Raw genomic sequence first — 25,487 nt, 5'->3', positions numbered from 1 at the left:
ACAACAAATAAAGTTTCTAGATATCTCCATAAGACAATATTTAAGATTAAAAAACAAAGCATTGAGTTCAAAAAATTAGAAGTAATATTTTTCATCTGACCTTGTCAGTCTTATTTATCATTTTATACAAACACTAAAGCTATTTCCTGCAAATTCATAATTTTTGCTTCTGTCAGGTAGGTAGAATAGGGAAAAGGAGTCCAAAATGGAGGTGGCTAAAAGACAAGGAAGGTCCGAGGACCAGAGTGAAGACTTCAGGCAGAACAAACAGCACTCCTGGCTAAGCCCAATTTGCATAGGGCAGGCCCAGGTGGAGGAAAAAACATATAAAAGGAGGAGCCAAAGCGCTTTCTCTCAGACTCTCTCTCTCTCTCTCTCTCTCTCTCTCTCTCTCTCACTCACTCTCTCTCCCTCTCTCCCTCTCTTTCCCTCCTTCCCCACGCACTCCTCCACTCTCTTCTCTTCAAGTCTTGGATTCTCCTGCTATCTTCTAAATAAAATAGAGCTGTAACACTGATTTGCCTAAGAGCTGTAGCACGGTTTGTCCAAGACCCAAGAGCTGTGACGCGCCAAGGGCTTTAATGTCTGTCGCTCCAAATCTTTGTTGTGACGAGACAAAGAACCGAGGAACATACACTCGCGTGACATCTATGGTGCCGTGACTCGGATATAACCTGGCTGAAACAACCTCTGCGTGGAAGAGGCCAAGCACAGCAGGAGCCCAACTCAGTGAAGCTCCCACGCTAGAAGCGGAAGGCAAAGAAACCCAGCACAGGGGAAGGCCCATCGTGCTGGAAACCAGGACAGCAAAAAACGAACTCAGCAGAAAGCTCACGTGGCCCAGTCTCAGATTCCATAAGACCTCTGGTTAAGGTAAGAAGTCTTTGCTCCTATGGCTGGAGGGACCTTTACAATCTCTCGTTTCTTGTTTCCTTGAACCTCCCGGGAACAGGTGGGCAGCAGGGGCACAACTGAGGGACTCTGGAGAGGCTACTCCTCAGTATGTCCCAAAGGCGCTATCTGCTGAGCCCCAGTAGCTGTTACACAAGTCGGGGGAGGTTCTTCTGTCCTTTCTCTTCTCTGTGCCAAGGATCAGACCAATGTAACTGTGAGCACCGGTCAGATATTTAGCAAATTTTCTGGCGGGCTATGAAGGGGATTCCTTGGCATGTTTTTCCCACTGCTTTTTCCTCCTGTCCTTCAGCTCTCTCCCGGGACTCAAGCCCGGCCAAAACTAATGAAACTCAGGCTCTGATGTCTCATTGCAAAAATTCATTGAGAGACAAAGCAGTAAGAGGTAGATTTGTTAGGATCCAGAGAGAAGCCACCCTTCAGGGTGTGAACCATTGCCGAGGGCAAGGGCTGCAACCATGGTATTAGGCCTAGCTAGGTTTTGTGAGGGGATGGAATTCATATGTTAATGAGTGAGAGGATCCGCCCAGCCATTGGGGAACCACCCACTCCTCCCTTTTCTGACCTTGTGCCTTGGAGCTGTCTTGCCACCTCTGGGTGTGTCTGTTGGCTTATAGATTGGGGATTAAGGTTTACTTGAATTTGACTTTTCATCTTGGACCCAATTGATTTTAATTGGTTTACATTATACCCTTGTGCTATGTCATTCTTTCAAAGGTTGTGCTCTGCCCCCTTCCCTCCTGTTTCATGCTATTTTCCTGAGCCCCATCCAGATCCACAAGACTGCCTCTACAATCTTCTGGAGAGACAACCAGAAAATAGTTGGCCTTGGGAGGGAAATACTCTATAATATCCAACCCCCTAATCCTACCCAATACTGGTCACACTGGAGATCTTGGGGACGCCCAAACTCCAGTCTGGGGGGTCCCAGGAGGTCATCATGCCTTGACCTGCCTAGGGATCGGTCTTTGAAAAGTTGTCATGCCTCAACCTATTCGGGGATCCTCTAGTCCCAGGGGTCCCAAGAGGTCGTCACGCCTCAACCTGCCCAGGGACCCAATCCTCGGGAGGCTGTCATGCCTCGACCTGCCCAGGGATTTGATCTCTAGGAGGCTGTCACGCCTCAGTCTGCCTGGGGATCTGCACCCTGACCCGGGGACGCCTGGCTCTTAGGTTGCAACAGTTCTGGGTAAGATGAACTTATATCGTATCTATTCCTGTCCACAGTGGGCAAACTAGCAATGAGTTACAAATCTCTTAATTCTACCCAGCATTGGTAACACTGAAGATCTTGGGGACGTCCAAACTCCAGTCCGGGGGGACCCAGGAGGTCATCACGCCTTGACCTGCCTAGGGATCGGTCTTCGAAAGGTTGTCACGTCTCAACCTGTTCGGGGATCCTCTAGTCCCAGGGGTCCCAGGAGGTCGTCACGCCTCGACCTGCCCAGGGACCCAATCCTCAGGAGGCCGTCACGCCTCGACCTGCCCGGGGATTCGATCTCTAGGAGGCTGTCACGCCTCAGTCTGCCTGGGGATCTGCACCCTGACCTGGGGACGCCTGGCTCTCAGGTTGCAACAGTTCTAGGTAGGATAAGCTTAAGAAAGACTCACCCCTAAGGAAGTCTACCTATGGAAACAGAAAGAAGCCTATTACTTGTGGGACTGTGCTCAGTCTCAGCAATAACTCAGGAGCAGATTACACACGGGTCCAGGAGGCTGTCCTCTGATCGGGTACAAGGAATCCTCCAGTTGCCCTCCCCCATGACTCGAAAACAATTGCGAGCTTTCCTGGGGCTAACTGGTTATTGTAGAATTTGGATACCTAACTATGGTCTAATTGCCCAGCCCTTATACGAAAGCTTAAAGGGACGAGATGATTCAATCCCACTGATGTGGGGAACTCCTCAAAAGGAGCAGAGGCTACACTAAAACAGGCCTTAACTCAGGCACCTGCCTTGAGGTTGCCAGACCCAGAAAAAAGCATTCCAACTTTATGTCCATGAAAGAGAGGGAATAGCCTTGGGAGTGTTAACTCAAAGGTTGGGATCTGAGCCCCAGCCTGTAGCTTACTTATCCAAGAGGCTTGATCCTACTTCCCGAGGTTGGCCCCCCTGCCTTCAAAATCTTGCAGCTATTGCAATCATGATAGAAGATGCTTTAAAACTCTCCTTTGGGGGCAAACTAACTATTTTTACCAGCCGCCAAATAAAACAACTCCTAAATGGGAGAGGCCATTTATGGATGTCTGATCAAAGAATCCTCAGATATCAAGTAATGCTGATGGAAAATCCAGGCCTCACTATATCCCCTTGTGAGGTTCTTAACCCAGCCACCCTCCTACCTACCCCCGAGGGCTCTCTCCCCTTTCACTCTTGTCTAGAAACCTTGGACCACTGGACAAAACCCCGAGAGGGATTGTCAGAAGATCCTCTGACCAATCCTGAGGAAATCTGGTACACTGATGGAAGCAGCTTTGTCTTGGATGGAAAAAGAAGAGCCGGGTATGCAGTAGTCTCCGATTTTGAGACCATAGAGGCTAAGCCTCTGCCACCAGGTACTTCAGCCCAATTAGCTGAGCTCGTAGCCCTGACTCGAGCTTTAGAGCTGGGAAAAGGAAAAAGAATAGCCATTTACACTGACTCCAAGTATGTCTTTCTGGTGCTACATGCACATGTGGCTGTTTGGAAAGAAAGGGGCCACTTGACCACGCGAGGGTCCCCAATCAAATATGGTGATCAGATTCTTTGACTCTTGGAGGCAGTCCATCTGCCCACTGAGGTTTCAGTCTCCCACTGTAAAGGACACCAAAAAGGGAACACGGAAGTGGCACGAGGGAACCAAGCAGCTGATCAGGCAGCTAGGAGAGCAGCATTACAGAACCATGACCTAATAGGGATTGCCATCTTAGTTCCACAGACTAATTTGCCAGAAACTCCTTCATATACTGAAGGTGAGACTCTTAAAGCTAAGAGTGAGGGCTTTCAAGAAGATCATATGGGGTGGTTCTAAAAGGAGGGACTCCTTTTTCTGCCTGGGAACCTCCAATGGAAGTTGGTTAACTCCTTACATGCCACTACTCATTTAGGAGAAAAGGCCCTCCAAAGATTACTAGAAAGGTCCTTCAGAGGAACAGGCCTCCAAACAACTATAAGACAGGTGGTCTCCTCTTGTCCCACTTGCCAATTAAACAACCCCCAAGGAGCTTGAAGACCCCAACTGGCCCAGCCCATCCAACGACATGGGGCCTACCCAGGAGAGGACTGGAAGATGGACTTCACCCAGATGCCAGTTTCTCAAGGGTATAAATACCTATTAGTCATGATAGATACATTCACAGGATGGATTGAAGGCTTTCCCACCCAGACTAAGAAGGCTGAGGAGGTGGTAAAAAAAACTGCTCCATGAAATCATTCCAAGATTTTGTCTGCCCAGGTTATTACAAAGTGACAATGGGACATCATTTACTTTTAAGGTCACCCAAGGAGTCTCGAAAGCATTGGGCATTACTAATTATCTCCATTGTGCCTGGAGGCCTCAATCTTCAGGAAAAGTAGAAAGAGCCAATCAATTCTTAAAATCGGCGATAAAAAAGATAACCCAGGAGACCTCCCTGGGATGGAAGGAGGCTTTACCAATAGCTCTCCTCCACACCCGCATTGCCCCTAAGGAACAGGTTGGCCTTAGTCCTTATGAGATGCTATATGGGAGACCTTTTGTTTATGTCAATGACCTCTTCCTAGATCCAGAGGTTCAGACCCTCCAGTCTTATACCATGGCCATTGGGCAATTCCAACAGGATATACGCTTGTGGGGTATGAACCAGGACCCAAAAGATTCTAAAGAGTCACCACTATATGCTCCAGGAACTCAAGTCCTAATTAAAGTCTGGAAAGATGGGTCTCCAAAGGTTCAACTCCAACCCACATGGAAGGGCCCCTATCCTGTAATACTTTCTACCCCCACAGCAGTCAAGGTACCAGGACATGACTCCTGGATTCACTACTCACTAGTCAAGCCATGGAAGAAAACAGAAGAGGACACTCAATACACCTGTGAGCCCCTGGGAGATCTCATATACCTATTCAGAACTACCAATGAGTGTCATTCTAATGAACACTCCCAAAATCTGGTTTCTGGGGATAAGATTTCTCAGAATAACTCTAAGGAGCCAACACAACTTGACAGAGACTGTACTCCAAAACAGACAGGAGATAGATCTTCTGATCCCTGAACAAGGAGGGACTTGAGCCATCCTGGCCATGTGAATTTAAAATTGACCAATGTCCCTACTAGTCCTTGTTATGCTATATTGATGATGCTTATGATTATTCTATGTACTGTCAATTGTCTAACCTGTTTTGTCTCTGCCCAGGTCAACCAGCTACAACATGCAGTGCCAGTTCAACAAAGATATAAAACTACAGCTGACCACGGAAAATATCACACACCCTTGGACACCGCTATAAGCACTCTGAGGATTGAGACTAGCAAAAGGGGGAGGCCCAATACCCCTCGCTGTCCCAGTTCAGCAGGAAGTAGCCAGAAAGACCTCGACGCCCCTATTCCCAAAGAATTGGGCCTCCCATCTCTTGAGGGGGGAATGTTAGGTAGGTAGAATAGGGAAAAGGATTCCAAAATGGCGGTGGCTAAAAGACAAGGAAGGTCCGAGGACCAGAGTGAAGACTTCAGGCAGAACAAACAGAATAAACAGCACTCCTGGCTAAGCCCAATTTGCATAGGGCAGGCCCAGGTGGAGGAAAAAAACATATAAAAGGAGGAGCCAAAGCGCTTTCTCTCGGACTCTCTCTCCCGCGTGCATGCACTCTCTCTCTCTCTCTCTCTCTTTTTCTCTCTCTCTCTCACTCTCCCTCCCTCCCCACACACTCCTCCACTCTCTTCTCTTCAAGTCTTGGATTCTCCTGCTATCTTCTAAATAAAATAGAGCTGTAACACTGATTTGCCTAAGAGCTGTAGCACGGTTTGTCCAAGACCCAAGAGCTGTGACGCTCCGAGGGCTTTAATGTCTGTCGCTCCAAATCTTTGTTGTGACGAGACAAAGAACCGAGGAACATACACTCACGTGACACTTCCCTGTACATATACAATGAAATATTTTTTGTCCAATCAAGTCTTTACACACAATCAAAGTTAAGCTTAAGACACTTGCTTAAAAGCATATTTCTTTCTCTGTGAATATAAACTAGAACTGCTAAAAGATATCTTGGATCCATGAAAGGAGCTAACAGCATCAATATTAGAGAATTTCAGCAGAAAAATATTAAACCAAACGTGGTCCCCAGAAACAACTCTTATATAAAACCTGACCAATATATCTTTTGTTATAAAAGCCAATAAAATAATTTTAATGAAAAAAGATAGTTTGGGTTATTGTTTCAGAAATTGATGGTCTAAAATATTCCAACAGAGACAGATTTCATTATTTTTTGTTGTTGTTGTTCAATCACTAAGTCATGTTTGACTCTTTGCCACCCAATGGACTGCAGCAAGTCAGGCTTCCCTGTCTTTCACTATCTCCAGGAATTTGCTGAAACTCATGTCCATTGAGTCAGTGTTGCCATCCAACTATCTCATCTTCTGTCTACCCCTTCTCCTTCTGCCTTCAGTCTTTGACAGCATCAGGGTATTTTCCAGTGAGTCAGCTCTTCACATCAGGTGGTCAAAGTATTGGAGCTTCAGCTTCAGTATCAGTCCTTCCAATGAATATTCAGAGTTGATTTCCTTGCTGTCCAAGGGACTCTCAAGAGTCTTCTCTAGCACCACAATTTGAAAGCATCCATTCTTCAGCACTCAGTTTCTTCATGGTCCAACTGTCACATCTGTACATGACTACTAGAAAAACAAGAGCTTTTACTATATCGATCTTGTTGGGACTAGCCCAACAAGGAACCAACCTGAGGGAGTGGTGCCCCAGAAGAATAAGGAAAAATAAGACTCAGAAATAAAGTGAGGATCAGGGAGCTGATGCCATTAGCATTCAAAAGCCCAGATCCTAAACCTTGCATGCCTTTTATTCACATCTACTTCCTTGAATGAGCTCTAGAAATATCTGTTCTTTACAATTTCAAATCAGGGATAAAGATATATACAATGCACAGTCCTCAATGTCAAACCTTCAGGCCTTTCATGACTCTGTTTAGCCCTTCCTCAGCAACTCCCTAAAGGCTCTGGTTACAGTCACTAATGGTTTTCCCTCAGTCACATTAGTACTTCAACATCTTGTTTTCAAGGTGTTTTTCCATGATGTACTTTTTACTGTTCCCAGCCCTTCACATGGGGGTGATGAGAAAGTAATTCTTATTTTTCAAAGAAGCCCTGTTAGTTATAGTACAGGCCTGTGCATAGCGTATTCCCTACAGATCTTTGTCAGCAAAGTGCTGTCTCTGCTTTTTAATATGCTCTCTAGGTTGGTCATAGCTTTTCTTCCAAGAAACAAGTGTCTTTTAATCTTGTGGCTAGAGTCACAGATAGCTTATGATGAATGATGTCGGATTTGTGATCTCTGGAGAAGATTTAGCTTTGGGACTAGGGACCAGGCTTGATCACTCAAGAGCTTTTGTGTAGCAGAGTTTTATTAGAGCAAAAGAAGAGAAAGAAACCTTTTGATATAGACATCAGAAGGGGGACAGAGGGTGTCCACCTTGCTAGTCTTAGCAAGGAAGCTATATATTTTTTCAATTGGTTATTATATTAAATGAAAAGAATGTCTCAGGTTGTAAAAGTCTTACCAGACTCAATAACACAATATACATTTTAAGATAATGGGATTAGAACTAACAATAGAAAGATCTTACCAGACCCACTCCCATAACATACACTTTAAGATGACAGTATTATTCAGAAGGTTCTTAAAAAGGAGAAACATGTCCTCAAGCAGGATACATTATTATTATAAAATCATTCAGTTCAGTTCAGTCTTTGAGTTCAGTTCAGTTGCTCAGTCGTGTCCAACTCCCTGTGACCCCATGGACACAATCACCAGTCACCGGAGCCCACTCAAACTCTTGTCCATCGAGTCGGTGATGCCATCCAACAAACCAATCCTCTGTCGTCCCCTTTTCCTTCTGCCCTCAATCCTTTCCAGTATCAGGGTCCTTTCCAATGGATCAGTTTTTGCATTATAATAGAATGGGGAATTAAATCAAATGGTTATCAGCCATCTGAATGATAAACAAAATGTACGATATACATTGTACTGAATTTGAGGATCAGGAAAAGGCTTAACCATAAAATGGTAGTAACACAACTTTAGATTTCTTGGGCAGCACTGGGACAGCTTGTATAGTAAGGGAAGTCCCACACAGCGGGACTTCCCAGGGGTAGTGGTCAGTGCCACCACTCCAAGGGGAAAAGAACAAGGAAATTCCTGAGACAAATGGGTAATTAAGCAGGGACGTATGTTTCTTGGGACTTGCCCAGTGGGTCAGATGGTAAAGAATCTGCCTGCCAACACAGAAGACTTAGATTTGATCCCTGGGTCACGAAGACGCCCTGGAAGGGAATGGCAACCCACTCCAGTATTCCTGCCTGGAGAACTCCATGGACAGAGGAGCCTGGAGGTCTAAAGTCTATGGGGTCACAAAGAGTCAGACACAACTGAGCGACTAAGTTCCACTACTATGTTTCCTGATAATATCTTTCACTCTCATGGAAGGTAGTCACTGGGTCAGAGACTCCTCAAGGGCAACAGTGATTTGGAATTTTTTAAAGCTTCTGGATTTGTCTTATCTATAGCTAATAAAAGTTGGGTCAGCTTTGTGAGTATACTAATCAGGCAGTCTCTGTGTGGTTATAATTATATTTATATGGGATATTGAAAGGGAATGCATGTGAAGAATTTCAATTTGGTGCCAGTGAACTTGAGATTAAAGTCATAATTGCTATAAAGAAGTAAACAATATACAGGTCAATAAACAGGTTCTCTCTTTAATCCATTTACACAATACCATAAAATGAAAAAATCAATCAGCAATAAAAAGGACTGAAGTGCTGAAGCATTACACATCAGTATGCTAAATAAAATAAGTTAGCCACAAAATACATTATGTATTATTACATTCATCAGTTCAGTTCAGTTCAGTTCAGTTGCTCAGTTGTGTCCGACTCTTTGCAACCCCAAGGACTGCAGCACGCCAGGCCTCCCTGTCCAACACCAACTCCCGGAGTTTACTCAAACTCATATCCATCGAGTTGGTGATGCCATCCAACCATCTCTTCCTCTGTCGTCCCCTTCATTCTTTCCCAGCATCCAGGTCTTTTCAAATGAGTCAGCTCTTCATATCAGGTGGCCAAAGTATTGGGGTTTCAGCTTCAACATCAGTCTTGCCAATGAACATTCTGGACTGATTTCCTTTAGGATGGACTGGTTGGATTTCCTTGCAGTCCATGGGACTCTCAAGAGTCTTCAATACCACAATTCAAAAGCATTAACTCTTCAGCACTCAGCTTTCTTTATAGTCCAACACTCACATCCATACATGACTACTGGAAAAACCATAATCTTCACTAGATGGACTTTTGTTGGGAAATTACATTCATCAGTTCAGTTCAGTTCAGTCACTCAGTTGTGTCTGACTCTTTGCGACCCCATGAATTGCAGCACACCAGGCCTCCATGTCCATCACCAACTCCCAAGGTTTATCCAAACTCATGTCCATCGAGTCGGTGATGCCATCCAACCATCTCATCCTCTGTCGTCCCCTTCTCCTCCTGCCCCTAATCCCTCCCAGCATCAGGGTCTTTTCCAATTAGTCAACTCTTCACATGAAGTAGCCAAAGTATTAGAGTTTCAGCCTCAGCATCAGTCCTTCCAAAGAACACACAGGACTGATCTTCTTTAGAATGGACTGGTTGGATCTCCTTGCAGTCCAAGGGACTCTCAAGAGTCTTCTCCAACACCACAGTTCAAAAGCATCAATTCTTCGGCGCTCAGCCTTCTTCACAGTCCAACTCTCACATCCATACATGACCACAGGAAAAACCATAGCCTTGACTAGACGAACCTTTGTTGGCAAAGTAATGTCTCTGCTTTTCAATATGCTATCTAGGTTGGTCATAACTTTGCTTCCAAGGAGTAAGCATCTTTTAATTTCATGGCTGTAGGCAATATATGGTGGGATGTCTTGCATAAAAGGTTAAGATGTGTTTGAGAAAACCTAATATTTGTCAAAAATAATCATCAATATGTTTTTGTTATTATCACCAAATTTATTTCATTCAAATTGATTACTGTCCATGGGCATAAATTAGGAAATGCTGTGTATTTTGAGGGGGTCTCCATCAAAATTAACAAAAAAGAAAATGATGCCTGATGATGTCATCTTTTGTAAAAGAACCAAATTCCAATCGAGACAGACAAGTGGAAGCTCCTATACTTGTAACAAAACTGAATTCCTCATCTTCACATTCAGTTTATCCATTCTATGTTCTTTTGATTCTAAACACAACCTGTATCTTAATTACATCTCCTCACTATCTCTTTTAATCATCCTAGTATGTCACCAGCACTTCTTTAGTGAAATACCCCAGTAACCTTTTTAGTTTTTAAATGTCTACTTTTTGCTACTTACTGTTTCTCTATGCAAGATAACAGTGATCTTTTTAAAAAGATCAATTTAATGATATAATTTTTATTTTAAATATAAACTATTACTTCTTTGGGAATAGATTTAAGAAATAAAGTATGTACTGCAAGTTGATACATGTTCTTTATCCTCTCTCAGTTGAGTTCAGTTCACTCACTCAGTCGTGTCCGACTCTTTGTGACCCCATGAATTGCAGAACGTCAGGCCTCCCTGTCCATCACCAACTCCCGGAATACACTCAAACTCACGTCCATAGAGTCGGTGATGCCATCCAGCCATCTCATCCTCTGTCGTCCCCTTTTCCTCTTGCCTCCAATCCCTCCCAGCATCCGAGTCTTTTCCAGTGAGTCAACTCTTCGCATGAGGTGCCAAAGTACTGGAGTATCAGCTTTAGCATCATTGTTTCCAAAGAACACCCAGGGCTGATCTCCTTCAGAATGGACTGGTTGGATCTCCTTGCAGTCCAAGGGACTCTCAACAGTCTTCTCCAATACCACAGTTCAAAAACATCAAATCTTCGGTGCTCAGCTTTCTTCATAGTCCAACTCTCACATCCATACATGACCACAGGAAAAACCATAGCCTTGACTAGACGGACCTTTGTAGGCAATGTAATGTCTCTGCTTTTCAATGTGCTATCTAGGTTGGTCATAACTTTTCTTCCAAGGAGTAAGCATCTTTTAATTTCATGGCTGTAGTCACCATCTTCAGTGATTTTGGAGCCCCAAAAAAAATAAAGTCTGCCACTGTTTCCACTGTTTCCCCATCTGTTTCCCATGAAGTGATGGGACCAGATGCCATGATCTTAGTTTTCTGAATGTTGAGCTTTAAGCCAACTTTTTGACTCTTCTCTTTCACTTTCATCAGAGGCTTTTGAGTTCCTCTTCACTTTCTGCCATAAGGGTGGTGTCATCTGCATATCTGAGGTTATTGATATTTCTCCCAGCAGTCTTGATTCCAGCTTGTGCTTCTTCCAGGCTAGCATTTCTCATGATGTACTCTGCATAGAAGTTAAATAAGCAGGGTGGGTGCCCATTTAAAGCATGAGTATTTAATGCCACATATTTAATTTTGTGGCATTAGTTTCTTTAGATGCTCTTTGTTAAATGCCTACTTTAGCCACTTTACTACATGTTTATGAAAAAATGATTGACCCCATGAGAAGGTCTTGTGTAACACATTTTAACTGAGTACAATCAACCCAGTTAATTTAACTGTAGAGTAAGCTCTGACAGTTCATTTTTCTTTATGTAATGCCAGTGCCTGACTTTGACCTTTGATTGCCAAGAGACATTTTCAAAGAAGGATGTCCCTTCTTTGAAGAGCACATTTGCCACATAACTAGAAAAAGAGCCAAGCCAAACCCCTACCATCTCCCTACCCCCATCTGGCTCCTCTGTTTTAGAGATCTTGGTTGATTTCCATAGCTGTTCATTTTGAGTCCTTGTTTTGTTTTTCCTTTTCCAGCAATTTAATTTCTGCTCTCTCTATTTAAATTCACCATTAAAAAGTGAGTCTGCAAACTTGTTGTCCAATCCCCAATCCCAATAAAAGCAGAACTCCAGATCTGTGTCTCTCTCTCCTCCCCCCTCCCCAGTGCCCTCACTGTGTGGCCCCAGGTATACTATACAATTCCTAGGGCTTGTAAATATTAAAACTTTTATTTTTTTCCAAAGTTTCCTATTGCTGAGGACATCTTGCATTCATAATAAGAACCACAAGAGCCAGTCCAGCCACAAACGTTGGATATAGGTAGACTGAAACAATCAAAACATAATAATTGAATGCATTACTATTTCTTAGTAATTTGAAATCCTACACATACCATATATCAAACACGTGTAATGTATCTGTATACATGCTTCTATGTGTCTGTGCATGAGCTTTCCCAGTGTGAGAGCTTCTGAAACATACAGGGCTGAATTCTTTCTCCTTTCAATTTTCTTAGATCATTATCAGAATTTTAAAAAATATACAGGTAAATATTTTATAATATGAATAAACTAAAAAGACATTGTTGCAACAAAAGTTTTAAAAAATCAATAAAATGCAATAGCATGATTTTAGAAGATTCTTAAAAGGTAAGAAGTAGAAGATAGCTGATTCACTGTTAAAATTAATCACTCTCTCAAAATAAATAGTAAATCTAAAAATCAGTGACAAAATATTTAAGCATCCCTTCAAAACTGATTAACAGGACAAGATATCCCATATCATCATCTATATTCAATTTGTATTCAGGTCTTAGAACACTAAGATTAATGAGAAAATAATCAAAATGGAAGGTAGAACAGACATACAAGAATCCCTGAAAATAATCCAGGATTAAAAAAAAAAAAAAAAAAAAGGATAGATAAATAGAAGAATGAATAAATGTAGTGTAATTCAAAAGGAAAATAATAATACATTTTAAAATGTAAGACGGCCTATTGATTTTGATACAACAGAAATGCTAGTCAACCTAATTGAAGATACACAATTTTCATCAATCACATTTACTTGATTATTATCTTTAGACAAAATTAATCACTCAGAAGCACATCCAACATGATGGACAGAGTTTCTTCCATCTACCAAAATCATGTGTTTGTTAGGAGAATAAAGTTGCATTTCTCAAAGTGTGGTCCTTGGACCACCAATGAAAGCATCACCTAGGAGTTTATTAAATATACAGGAACTTATGATCCACTCAAAATATATTGAATCAAAATATTCATTTTAACAAAATCTTCTGGTGATTGATCTTCACATTAAAGTTTAAGAGACACTTTAGTAAAGCACTTCTTTATTGATAAAAGTGTGAGAATTTAGTGTGATTGTGTATTAGTGGGGTTTGAAGGCTTGCAAGGATTTTAAACAAGAAGTATATAGTCACTGAGAATTCATTTCTCTCTAATTTCCACATTTCTAATTATGTCATAAGATTATGATATTTGAGAAAGTAGATATGATTTATACAGCAAAGACAGGCTGGCTACATTTGATTGCTGACCTATATTTTACTCATATTTGTTCCAAAGAGTATCCCCTGTATCTGCCTACAAGTAAGTATACTATAAATCTACACAGCATAACATGACTAACTCCACCAACCAAATAAATAGAATTGAGTAAGAAACTAAAGAGGCAAGCAGTAAAGTGGGAGAAGATATATGCTATACATCACCAACAAAGGGCTTAGCCTGTATTTATTTAAATACTTTGGCAAATCAATTAGAGAAAGACAGGTAATCCAATAGAAAATGGACAAAAGGATTCAATAGATACTTCAAAAAGAGGAATTACAAATGAGCAGTAAACATATTAATAGAGAAGTATACTTTCATGTTAGAAGAAAATTAATATACAAAATTGATAGTTTGATCTTTTTCAGAACTTGATATTCTAAATACCTAGTTAATTTATCCTGAAACATCTTGGCAGATGAGTCAAGAGCAAGAGTTGATGAATGGCTATTGGGTTTTAATATGGTCTCCAAGATCTAATCATACTTAATTTCCTTAGTCTAAGCCTGTGTTATAAGGTGTTAGATTCATCTCCCTTGAGTCAACCCCTAAGATTTCCCATGAAGTATGGTGTTATTTATCAGGCAGAGCTTGCTTGTAGTCAACTCCAAGGGTCCTCTAGGCTTTATAAGACAGGGCTTACAAAGCAAAAAAGGGAAGTCTAAGGATGCTTCCCAGATTCTAATATCATATTGGTAAAAAAATAATCTCAAAGACGGTAAGATATAATTCTATTCATTCAGGATATTTGAGATAATTTTCATTCCATTTTCTATTTGTATTCTCAATAGATATGCTAGATGTTAAAAGCAAATCAGGAGATGCCCATGGAGATAGAAAATCTTATAGAACAACCAAGGAGAAATGGAATGTATGTGTTGATAAGGGTATGTGTCCAGAGATGTCTTAGAAATGCCCTGTCTGGATGATATGTGTGAGAAAGGTGAAAGAGAAAATGTTAGTTACTCAGTCATGTCCAACTCTTTGCAGCTCCATGAACTGTAACCTACCAGGCTCCTCTGTCCTTGGAATTTTCCAGGCAAGAACATTGAAATGGGTAGCCATTTCCTCCTCCAGAGGATCTTTCCTACCCAGGGGTCGAACCCAGGTCTGCTACATTGCAGGCAGATTCTTTACTGTCTGAGTCACTGGGGAAGCCTGTATGTCTCAAAAACCACATGATTCATTTTCTCTATGTCTCATAGGTAGATTCATGGCCTTAGACAAATTATTGTACCTCTCTAAGACCTGTTTGATGCTTTTGAACTGTGGTGTTGGAGAAGACTCTTGAGAGTCCCTTGGACTGCAAGGAGATCCAACCAGTCCATTCTAAAGGAGATCAGCCCTGGGATTTCTTTGGAAGGAATGATGCTAAAGCTGAAACTCCAGTACTTTGGCCACCTCATGCGAAGAGTTGACTCATTGGAAAAGACTCTGATGCTGGGAGGGATTGGGGGCAAGAGGAGAAGAGGACGACAGAGGATGAGATGGCTGGATGGCATCACTGACTCGATGGACATATGTGAACTCCGGGAGTTGGTGATGGACAGGGAGGCCTGGCGTGCTGTGATTCATGGGGTCGCAAAGAGTTGGACATGACTGAGCGACTGATTTGATCTGATCTGAAGACCTGTTTTATTAATTATAAGGTGAATAAAATAATCGTATATAACATAAATGAGGAAAAATATATAAACCATTTAGCAGGGCATCATATTACTATATAGGGGCTTCCCAGTGGCTCAGTGGTTAAGTATCCACCTTCTATGCAGGAGCCACAGGAGACATGAGTTTAATCCAGAGTCAGGAAGATTCCCTGGACAAGGAAATAGCAACCCACTCCAGTATTCTTGTGTGGAAAATTGAATGGATAGAGGAACCTGGCAGGCTAAAGTCCATGGGTTCTTAAAGAGCTGGACATGACTGAGCATGCACATAGGCATGCATATTTTTGTATAAAATTTAAAATAAGAATAAATACATAATAAAATAATTAAATCTATGTGTGCTTATTCCATACATTTCAATTAAATCTAATAGTGACTATCTCTAAAAATAATGCAGTCTTCAATCAGTAGTGATAAAAAAGCCAGAATGCAAATGGCCACAGTCTATTGACATAAGATAATTTTAGCCATATCTAGCATAGTTGGCGGAGAAGGCAATGGCACCCCACTCCAGTACTCTTGCCTAGAAAATCCCATGGATGGTGGAGCCTAGTAAGCTGCAGTCCATGGGGTCGCTAAGACTCGGAAATGACTGAGCAACTTCCCTTTCACTTTTCACTTTCATTCATTGGAGAAGGAAAGGGCAACCCACTCCAGTGTTCTTGCCTGGAGAATCCCAGGGATGGAGGAGCCTGGTGGGCTTCCGTCTATGGGGTCGCACAGAGTTGGACACGACTGAAGTGACTTAGCAGCGGCAGCAGCAGCATAGTTGGACTTCCCTTGTGTTTCAGCAGGTAAAGAATCGCCCTGCAATGCAGGAGACCTGGGTTTGATCCCTGGGTTGGGAAGATCCCCTGGAGAAGAGAACAGCTACCTACTCTAGTCTTCTGGCCTGGAGAATTCCATGGACTGTATAGTACATGGGGTCACAGACAGTCAGACAGGACTGAGCAACTTTCATTTTCAATTTTCACTTTCATAAGGAACCTATTTTGTGTAAATGGGACTATATTCTGTACCTACAGAGAAAAGCAATAGAAATTTTTAGAAAAATGTATCAGTTTGATTCAAGGAAGGAAAACTGAGTATTTAACTATATGAAGCAAAAAGCTTTAGGCAGTAGTTAATATACTAATACTGGGAATAAGCTAGGACATGTTCATTGATGGTGACCTGTGGTACGGACCTAACAGAAGCAGAAGATATTAAGAAGAGGTGGCAAAAATACACAGAACTATACCAAAAAGATCTTCATGACTCAGACAACCACAATGGTGTGATCACTCATGTAGAGCCAAAAATCCTGGAATGTGAAGTCAAGTGGGCCTTAGAAAGCATCACTACGAACAAAGCTAGTGGAGGTGATGGAATTCCAGTGGAGCTATTTCAAATCCTGAAAGATGATGCTGTGAAAGTGCTGCACACAATATGCCAGCAAATTTGGAAGACTCAGCAGTGGCCACAGGACTGGAAAAGTTCCACTTTCATTCCAATCCCAAAGAAAGACAATGTCAAAGAGTGCTCAAACTACCGCACAATTGCACTCATCTCACATGCTAGTAAAGTAATGCTCAAAATTCTCCAAGCCAGGCTTCAGCAATATGGGAACCGTGAACTTCCAGATGTTCAAGCTGGTTTTAGAAAAGTCAGAGGAACTAGAGATCAAATTTCCAACATCCGCTGGATGATCAAAAAAGCAAGAGAATGCCAGAAAACATCTATTTCTGCTTTATTGGATATGCCAAAGCCTTTGACTGTGGATCACAATAAACTGTGGAAAATTCTGCAAGAGATGGGAATACCAGACCACCTGACCTGCCTCGTGAGAAACCTGTATGCAGGTCATGAAGAAACAGTTAGAACTGGACATGGAACAACACACTGGTTCCAAATAGGAAAATAAATATGTCAAGGCTGTATATTGTCACCCTGCTTGTTTAGCCTATATGCACAGTACATCATGAGAAACGCCGGGCTGGAAGAAGCACAAGCTGGAATCAAGATTGCTGAGAAAAATATCAGTAACCTCAGATGTGCAGATGACATCACCCTTATGGCAGAAAGTGAAGAGGAGCTAAAAAGCCTTTGATGTAAGTGAAAGAGGAAAGTGAAAAAGTTGGCTTAAAGCTCAACATTCAGAAAACAAAGATCATGGCATCTGGTCCCATCACTTCATGGGAAATAGATGGGGAAACAGTGAAATAGTGTCAGACTTTATTTTGGGGGGCTCCAAAATCACTGCAGATAGTGATTGCATCAATGAAATTAAAAGATGTTTGCTCCTTGGAAGGAAAGTTATCACCAACCTAGACAGCATATTCAAAAGCAGAGACTTTACTTTGCCAACAAAGGTCCGTCTAGTCAAGGCTGTGGTTTTTCCAGTGGTCATGTATGGATGTGAGAGTTGGACTGTGAAGAAAGCTGAGTACCAAAGAAAGGATGCTTTTGAACTGTGGTGTTGGAGAAGACCCTTGAGAGTCCCTTGGACTGCAAGGACTTCCAACCAGTCCACCCTAAAGGAGATCAGCCCTGGGTGTTCATTGGAAGGACTGATGCTGAAGCTGAAACTCCAGGACTTTGGCCACCTCATGCGAAGTGTTGACTCATTGGAAAAGACTCTGATGCTGGGACGGATTGGGGGCATGAGGAGAAGGGGACGACAGAGGATGAGATGGCTGGATGGCATCACCAACTCGATGAACATGAGTGTGAGTGAACTCCGGGAGCTGGTGATAGACAGGGAGGCCTGGCCTGCTGTGATTCATGGGGTTGGACACAACTGAGCGACTGAACTGAACTGACTGAATGTATCCTGTGGAAAACAGTTTCTGGAAAAAACCTTCTGGCTAATCCTGTTATCTTAAAATGTAAATTATGGGAGTGAATCTAGTAAGGTCTTTACAATCTCCAGACATTCTTTTGATTCATTGTAATAACATTAAAAAGCATATAACTCCATTGCTAACACTAGCGAGGATGCATTCTTTCTGCCCCCTTCTGATGTCCCTGTCAGAAGCTTTCTCTATTTCTTTTATATTTTAGTAAAACTTTAATACACAAAAACTCTGAGCAATCAAGCCTCATCTCTGGCCCCCTGGATTGAATTCCTCTCTTTTGGAGACCAAGAATCCTCGCGTTTTTGTGGTTCAGCAACAACTTTTCAAAAAGCAATGCCAAAGAATGCTCAAATACCGCACAATTGCACTCATCTCACATGCTAGCAAAGTAATGCTCACAATTCTCCAAACCAGGCTCAACAATACATGAACTGTGAACTTCCAGATGTTCAAGATGGATTTAAAAAAGACGGAGAAACCAGAGATCAAATTGCCAAGAGAGTTCCGGAAAAAAATCTACTTCTGCTTTATTGACTCAAAGCCTTTGACTGTGTGGATCACAACAAACTGTGGAAAATTCTTCAAGGAATAGGAATACCAGACCATCTGACCTCTCTCCCGAGAAATCTGTATGCAAGTCAAGAAGCAACTGTTAGAACTTGACATGGAACAACAGACTGGTTCCAAATAGGGAAAGGACTATGTTAAGGCTGTAATTTTTTTCACCCTGCTTATTTAACTTATATGCAGAGTACATCATGCAAAATGCCAGGCTGGATGACACCACCCTTATGGCAGAAAGCAAAGAACTAAAGAGCCCCTTGATGAAAGTCAAAGAGAGTGAAAAAGTTGGCTTAAACTCAACATTCAGAAAAGTAAATCATGGCACCAGGTCCTATTACTTCATGACAAATAGATAGATAAATAATGGAAAGTGAGAGACTTTATTTTGGGGGGGCTCCAAAATCACTTCAGATGGTGACTGCAGTCATGAAATTAAAAGTCACTTGTTCCTTGGAAGAAAAGCTATGACCAACTTAGACAGCATGTTAAAAAGCAGAGACATTACTTTACTAACAAAGGTCCATCTAGTCAAAGCTGTTTTTTCCAGTAGTCATGTATGGATTTGAGAGTTGAGCTATAAAGAAAGCTGAGTGCCAAAGAATTGATGCCTCTGAACTGTGGTGTTGGTGAAGACTCTTGGGAGTCCCTTGGACAGCAAGGATATCCAACCAATACATCCTAAAGGAAATCAATCCTGAATATTCTTTGGAAGGACTGATTTTGAAGCTGAAACTTCAATACTTTGGCCACCTGATGCAAAGAACTGACTCATTTGAAAAGACCTTGATACTAGGAAAGACTGAAGGCAGGAGGAGAAGGGGATGACAGAGGATGAGATGGATGGATGGCATCACTGACTCAATGGACATGAATTTAATTATATTCCAGGAGTTGGTGATGAATAGGGAAGCCTAGCATGCTGCAGTCCATGGGGTTGCAAAGAGCCGGAACCGACCGAGTGACTGTACTGAACTGAACTGAACTGAACTGATGGTTAAAGCGGTTCTGTATAGTCAGGAAAATATGACTATATATTTTCTAAAGGAACTTTTTAACTTTAAAACTATATAATTATGAATTTTCAGTTCTGCCATTACTTCAAATCTATACCCTATCATAGATATACAGATTTGATTATAGATATGAGTTAATTTATGAATCCCCCCACCCATAGTAAACTTTGCTTTTCCTTTCAAGATTTTGTTTTTATAAAACTAAGTTAAGAGAACCATAAAATTGGAGATCTGATTTTATTAAATTAAGCCATGAGTAGCTTCATGTGGTCAAAGGGTTGTTTGGAATTTTTAGTTATATAAAGTCCAAATTGACTGAGACTTTCACAAAATGAAACAAATAGCTGAATGAAGAAGCAAGTCAGATTCTTCTTGTTTTTCTGTTTGTTTGTTTGACTTTTCTTACAGCCTGAACTGACAGTTTAAATAGACTATTTACCTTAAGAAGCTTCTGAGTTGTCTTAGTTCTATGACCTACATTTTACAAAAAAAGGAATATCTTCTTTATTTAGGAAATTTCCATCTCCCCTGTGGCAAGAACCTGGTTAAGTATCTTTTTTACATGTCATGGCTCCTCTTAATGACACCAACATTGAAGTTCTCAGATTCTTCCTTATTGGGATCCCTGGACTGGAGAAGAGTCACTTCTGGATATCCATCCCTTTCTCATCTGTGTACTTTCTTTCTCTCCTGGGTAACTTCACCATCCTTTTCTTTATTAAGACAGAGCCAAGCCTCCATGAACCCATGCACTATTCCCTTTCCATGCTATCCATCTCTGACCTAGGGTTGTCCCTGTCTTCCTTACTCATCACTTTGGTACTGTTCCTGTTTGGGGTCCATGGAATTCATGCAGCTACATGCTTTGCCCAGGAATTCTTTATCCATCTATTCACAGTCACTGAAGCCTCTGTGCTATTGGTAATGGCATTTGACCAGTATGTGGCTATCCACAACCCTCTTAGATACAGCACAATCTTAACCAGCTCCCAAGTCATCAAAACAGGGGTCTTGCTGACTTCCAAGAATATTATGTTGATTCTTCCACTGCCCTTTTTGTTGCAAAGGCTGACATACTGTCATCAAAACCTGCTCTTACACTCCTACTGTCTCCACCAGGGTGTCATGAAGGTGGCCTGCTCTGACAACAGAGTCAATGTTGTCTATGGACTCTGTGCTACCCTTTCTACTATTTTGGATTTGCAGTTTATTACTTTTTCCTACATGATGATCTTAAAGACAGTATTGGGTATTGCAACCCCCAGAGAGCAGCCTAAGGCCCTCATCACTCACATCTCTCATATCTGTGCCGTGCTTATCTTCTGTGTGCCCGTGCTGAGTGCGGCCATGCTCCACCAATTTGCCAGTGATGTGTCTCCTTTGATCCACATTCTCATGGCTGATGTTTTATTACTGGTGCCTCTCCTGATGAATCCCATTGTGTCCTGTGTGAAGACCCATCAAATCCATGAAAAGGTTATGGGGAAATTTTGTTCAAAAGAAGTTTATCAATGCAATAAGAAAGGGAATAAACTTATAAGTGGTAAATAAATAAACTGAATGTATAGTCAGGGGAAAGCATGATCTAGAGGAATGGTCTTGTGTTTTATGGTTAGAACTCATAGAGTAAATGGCTTTAATACTGAGTATGCTTAGTACCCTCAGTGTCCCTGAGATCTTGAGAAAATTACTTCCATTCTTTTTCTCAGATTGAACATTTAAAAATTCAAGACTTCAGTGATGACTGAAAGCCTCTACTTCTTGAATTTTAAAATGCATGCCAATAAGAGAACTTACCTATCTCAATGCCTATGTTAAAAGAAAAAGATATCGTTTCCATACTTTCACTTTCCTAGCTAATAAAAGTATACTAGAGGACAGACTGTTTCTTCCTTTTTTAGTTCATGATAATGCAGTTGATATACCTAATTCCTGAACTCCAAAGCTCTATATACATGTTCTCTGATTTAAGAATCTGTGTGCATGTATATTTAAATGCATGCAACTTTTTTTTTCTTTCTTAGGTCTTCTTTTCCTCTTCTCTTCTATCTATCAGACATGCGTAAATCACTCTAGCCCTTCAGGCAACTAGGATTAGTAGGTAAACGTATTTCTGAAAAGACTGTACTACCTACATTTGAGTCAGGAAAATGCCAGATGGGAATGCTGTGCTTACTGAAGGATGTTTCACAACTCAGGAACTAACTGCCAATAGTTCACTCAGACCTTTAGCAATGGCTGTGAATCCTTTCTTTCATACAATCATAGACTGACATGTATGTTGATGGGATTACCACTATTGAACATGATTTGCATTTCTCAAATAACTATTTGCAATAGTCTCTTTTTTTGGCATTTATGTAATATGTATGCATTTACCTTTTTAGTGCATATTTTTCTAAATAATATTAATCACCTTCAACTTTATCAGATAATTACCTCTAATTTTGTCTGCACATATTTTCTGTTAGTTTTTTAAAGTTTCTTGAAACATATTTTGTTTAATAACTAAAACATTTAGAGTTAATAATCAGACACTTTTGAGAATAAACAAACATGGAATTGTATGTAGAAGGTCATATATACATATTTTGTATTGTTTATAATTTTATATACATATTTCATATGAAATCTCATACATAATACACATCAGAATATACTCATTAGCAAATATTTTTAGAATATTGGTTTGCCAATCAAACCATTTTAAGCAAAAACGATTTCAAACATGAAATTTTCTCTGAAAGTAAATAAATCTCTATCCTTGTACAACTCTGTTTGCAAGCTTTGAATTAGACAATGGTTTATGCTGGCTAAAAGAAACGAAAAATAAAATTTTGATACTCTAATTTTTCAATGCTTTGCTTAAAGATGTCTAACCTACTTCAAACAAAAATATAAAAATTGTTTAAAGGATGAGTTCTCTAGGAAAACCAACCTAGACAGCATATTAAAAAGCAGAGACATTATTTTGTCAACAAAGGTCTGTCTAGTTAAAGCTATGGTTTCTCCAGTAGTCATGTATGGATGTGACAGCTGATCTATAAAGAAAGCTGAGTGCTGACAAATTTAGGCTTTTGAACTGTGGTGTTGGAGAAGACTCTTGAGAATTGCTTGGACTACAAGATCAAACCAGTACATCCTAAAGGAAATCAATCCTAAATATTCATTAGAAGGACTGATGTTGAAGCCGAAACTCCAGTACTTTGGCCACCTGATGCGAACTGACTCATTTGAAAAGACCCTGATGCTGGGAAAGATTGAAGGCAGGAGGGGAAGGGGATGACAGAGGATGAGATGGTTGGATGGCATCACTGATACAATGGGCATGAGTTTAAGTAGGCTCTGGGAGTTGATGATGGACAGGGAAGCCTGGTGTTCTGCAGTCCATGGGATCACAAAGAGTCGGACACGACTGAGCAACTGAACTGAACTGAACACCAAATTAGTCTGATTTACCAAACACTCCTTCAGAGGCTCACCTAGCTTTAAAATCTGATTGAAAGTGATTAGTCAGTAAAAGAGAATGCTGCTTATTCTTTCACTATAATGCTAAAGACTTTCTTTCTTTTTAAATTGAATATCAGGTTTGTCTTAAAATTTTCTTAATTCAGTTATTCTAAATGTATATGTAAAAAGAAAATAGGCTGAAAGAATTGTCTGGATGTAGTCATGAATTATGTCTGCACCACAACTATCCCAAGAACATTGTGAACAAAGTTTCCTAATTTCACAAGAGCACTGTTTTTACTACACTATTGTCCTGACAAATATGAACTTATATCTAAATTTTTAAAAATGTATATCTAATGTTGAGCTCCTGAATTGAATTCAAAATTCAATAGGACCACATGTTTTATAGAACAAAATGTGAACCCAAAACATGTTCAAAATCTTTGAATCATGACTTGGAATAATATTTTTAAACAATTTATATAACTGATTGATTTTTAGACTGACTTTAGCATCAACTTATATAACTGATTGATTTTTAGAGTGACTTGAAAATCATGGTGGAATAAGGCATCTTTTATTTGTCCTCCCTCCAGCAACAAAAACAAAAATTAACCACCCATCCATGAACAGCAAAGTGCTTCTGTGGAATTCAACACCACATTTCAAGGAACCTAGAAGGGTCACACACAGCCATGCATTCGTAACAGGCAGACAGACCTTGCTATATGGTGTGGTCTCTAAGAGAGCTATGAACTAGTTCCAGTCTCTCTGGGCCTTGGTCCTTTAGCACTTGGAAAACACTGATTGGGGTAGACACCCCATGAATGAAAGAGCTTTGTGGAAGTCCAAATTTCCAGAAAAGTTCCAGCATGCCATTGGAGCAAAAAAAATATATGAGTTTCAATGTCCTAGAGTATATGAGAACAGTTAGCCTTTGTATGAATCACCCCTTCCTAAGACAGCTAAGTTTAGAGCAAAGTGAGACCTTCCCAGTCCCTTGATTTCCCCTGCAGTGGAAAAGGAGAATGGTTGACTTGACACCCAGCTTCCCCAGCTGTGCAGGAAACTACAAAAGTGACTTATTCTCATGTAGCATCCAAAGTACCAAATCATAAGCTCCATGATTGAAAAGAGGAAAGATATCAGGAGAAGGACAAATAAAATTCTCAGAGGTTATTAAAGGGCTGTGGCCCCTGATGACTATGTAGTGAACTCCATTAGGAAGTCTGTTTATGAGCCAATGGGAAAGTATCACCTGAAGATCTTTCCAACTGGCAAAAAAAAAAAAAAAAAAAGAAGAAGAAAAAGAAAAATCAAGAGGTGGAAGGACAGGTTAAAACACTTTTGTACAGTGAAATAATCAACAAAATGAAAAGGCAGCTACATAGTGGGAGACTATATTTGCAAAACTTATATCTAATAAGTGATAATCCAAAATATATAAGGAACACACAACTCAATAATAATAATAAAACAATCAACCTGATTAAAAAATAAGCAGAGGAACTAAATAAATATTTCTCCAAGAAAATATGCAAATGACCAGAGGGTACAGGAAAAAATGTTCAACATCACTAATCATCAGGGAAATGCAAATCCAAATTGGTTGAGAAACAAAGATAATAACTATACATTAGGCCCATTTTTGGCAAACTAGAATCACTCTACCAGTTGTTTTAATAATGATGTTTACTGAGAATCCATTGTGTAAGCCATCCTGTTGAGGTCTTTCCTCCAATTGTTTAAATCAGTCTAAAAGAAGCTGGTCAATCATAATTAAGAAATCTGTAGTTTAAGAGTGAAGACTGGGGACTTCCCTGGTGGCTCAGTGGTAAAGAATCCACCGGCCAAAGTAAGGGACACAGACTCAGTCCCTGATCTGGGAAGATCCCACGTGCCCTGGAGCCACTAAGCCTGTGGGCCGCAACTGCTGAGCCTGTGCTTCACAGCCCGGGAGCCACAACTACGGAGACTACAGGCTGCAAACACTCAAGTCAGAGTGCCTAGAGCTCATGCTCCACAACAAAAGAAGCCACGGCAATGAGAAGCCCCGCCCACCGCACCTAGAAAGTAGCCTCCGCTTGCTCCAACTAGAGAAAAGCCCGTGCAGCAACAAAGACCCAGCACAGCCAAAATTAAATAAGTAGATATTTTTTTAAAAGAAGTGGAAGTGGGAAGATCTTTAAAAAAACGGAAGAAAAAAAAAAAAAAAAAGACTTAAAGCTGTTATTTAATATGCAACAACCTAAATGGGAAAAGAATTCGAAAAAGACTAGATACATGTATGTGTGTGTGTCTTAGTCACAGTCGTGTCTGACTCTTTGTGACCCCCATGGACTGTAGCCTGCCAGGTTCCTCTGTCCATGGGATTCACCAGGCAAGAACACTGGAGTGGGTTGCCATGCCCTTCTCCAGGGGATTTTCCCAACCC

The 25,487-nt window shown here is 40.9% G+C and overlaps 1 protein-coding gene and 1 long non-coding RNA gene across 3 annotated transcripts; both read left to right on the top strand.

The window, feature by feature from the left end:
• The first annotated feature begins 349 nt into the window (after positions 1-349).
• On the top strand, positions 350-5,873 carry LOC129628203 (uncharacterized). 2 transcript variants are annotated; one of them, XR_008702740.1, is made up of 3 exons: positions 350-873; positions 3,265-3,466; positions 5,285-5,873. It is a non-coding gene; the product is annotated as an uncharacterized LOC129628203 (long non-coding RNA). The 2 variants fall into 2 exon arrangements; XR_008702739.1 differs by having other exon boundaries at positions 354-873; positions 3,293-3,466.
• A 14,294-nt stretch (positions 5,874-20,167) lies between these two features.
• LOC129627797 (olfactory receptor 51A4-like) lies at positions 20,168-21,151 on the top strand. The gene has a single exon (XM_055547300.1). The coding sequence runs from the start codon at positions 20,168-20,170 to the stop codon at positions 21,149-21,151; it is 984 nt and encodes a 327-aa protein (XP_055403275.1).
• The last annotated feature ends 4,336 nt before the right edge of the window (positions 21,152-25,487 follow it).

The sequence above is a fragment of the Bubalus kerabau genome, chromosome 15 (genome assembly GCF_029407905.1).
Source record: "Bubalus kerabau isolate K-KA32 ecotype Philippines breed swamp buffalo chromosome 15, PCC_UOA_SB_1v2, whole genome shotgun sequence".
NCBI lineage: Eukaryota > Metazoa > Chordata > Mammalia > Artiodactyla > Bovidae > Bubalus > Bubalus kerabau.
This window is presented reverse-complemented; position numbering and strand designations above follow the sequence as displayed.

Excerpts from the sequence above, each read along its gene's own strand:
- LOC129627797 (XM_055547300.1), top strand. The coding sequence starts at position 20,168 with ATGGCTCCTCTTAATGACACCAACATTGAAGTTCTCAGATTCTTCCTT.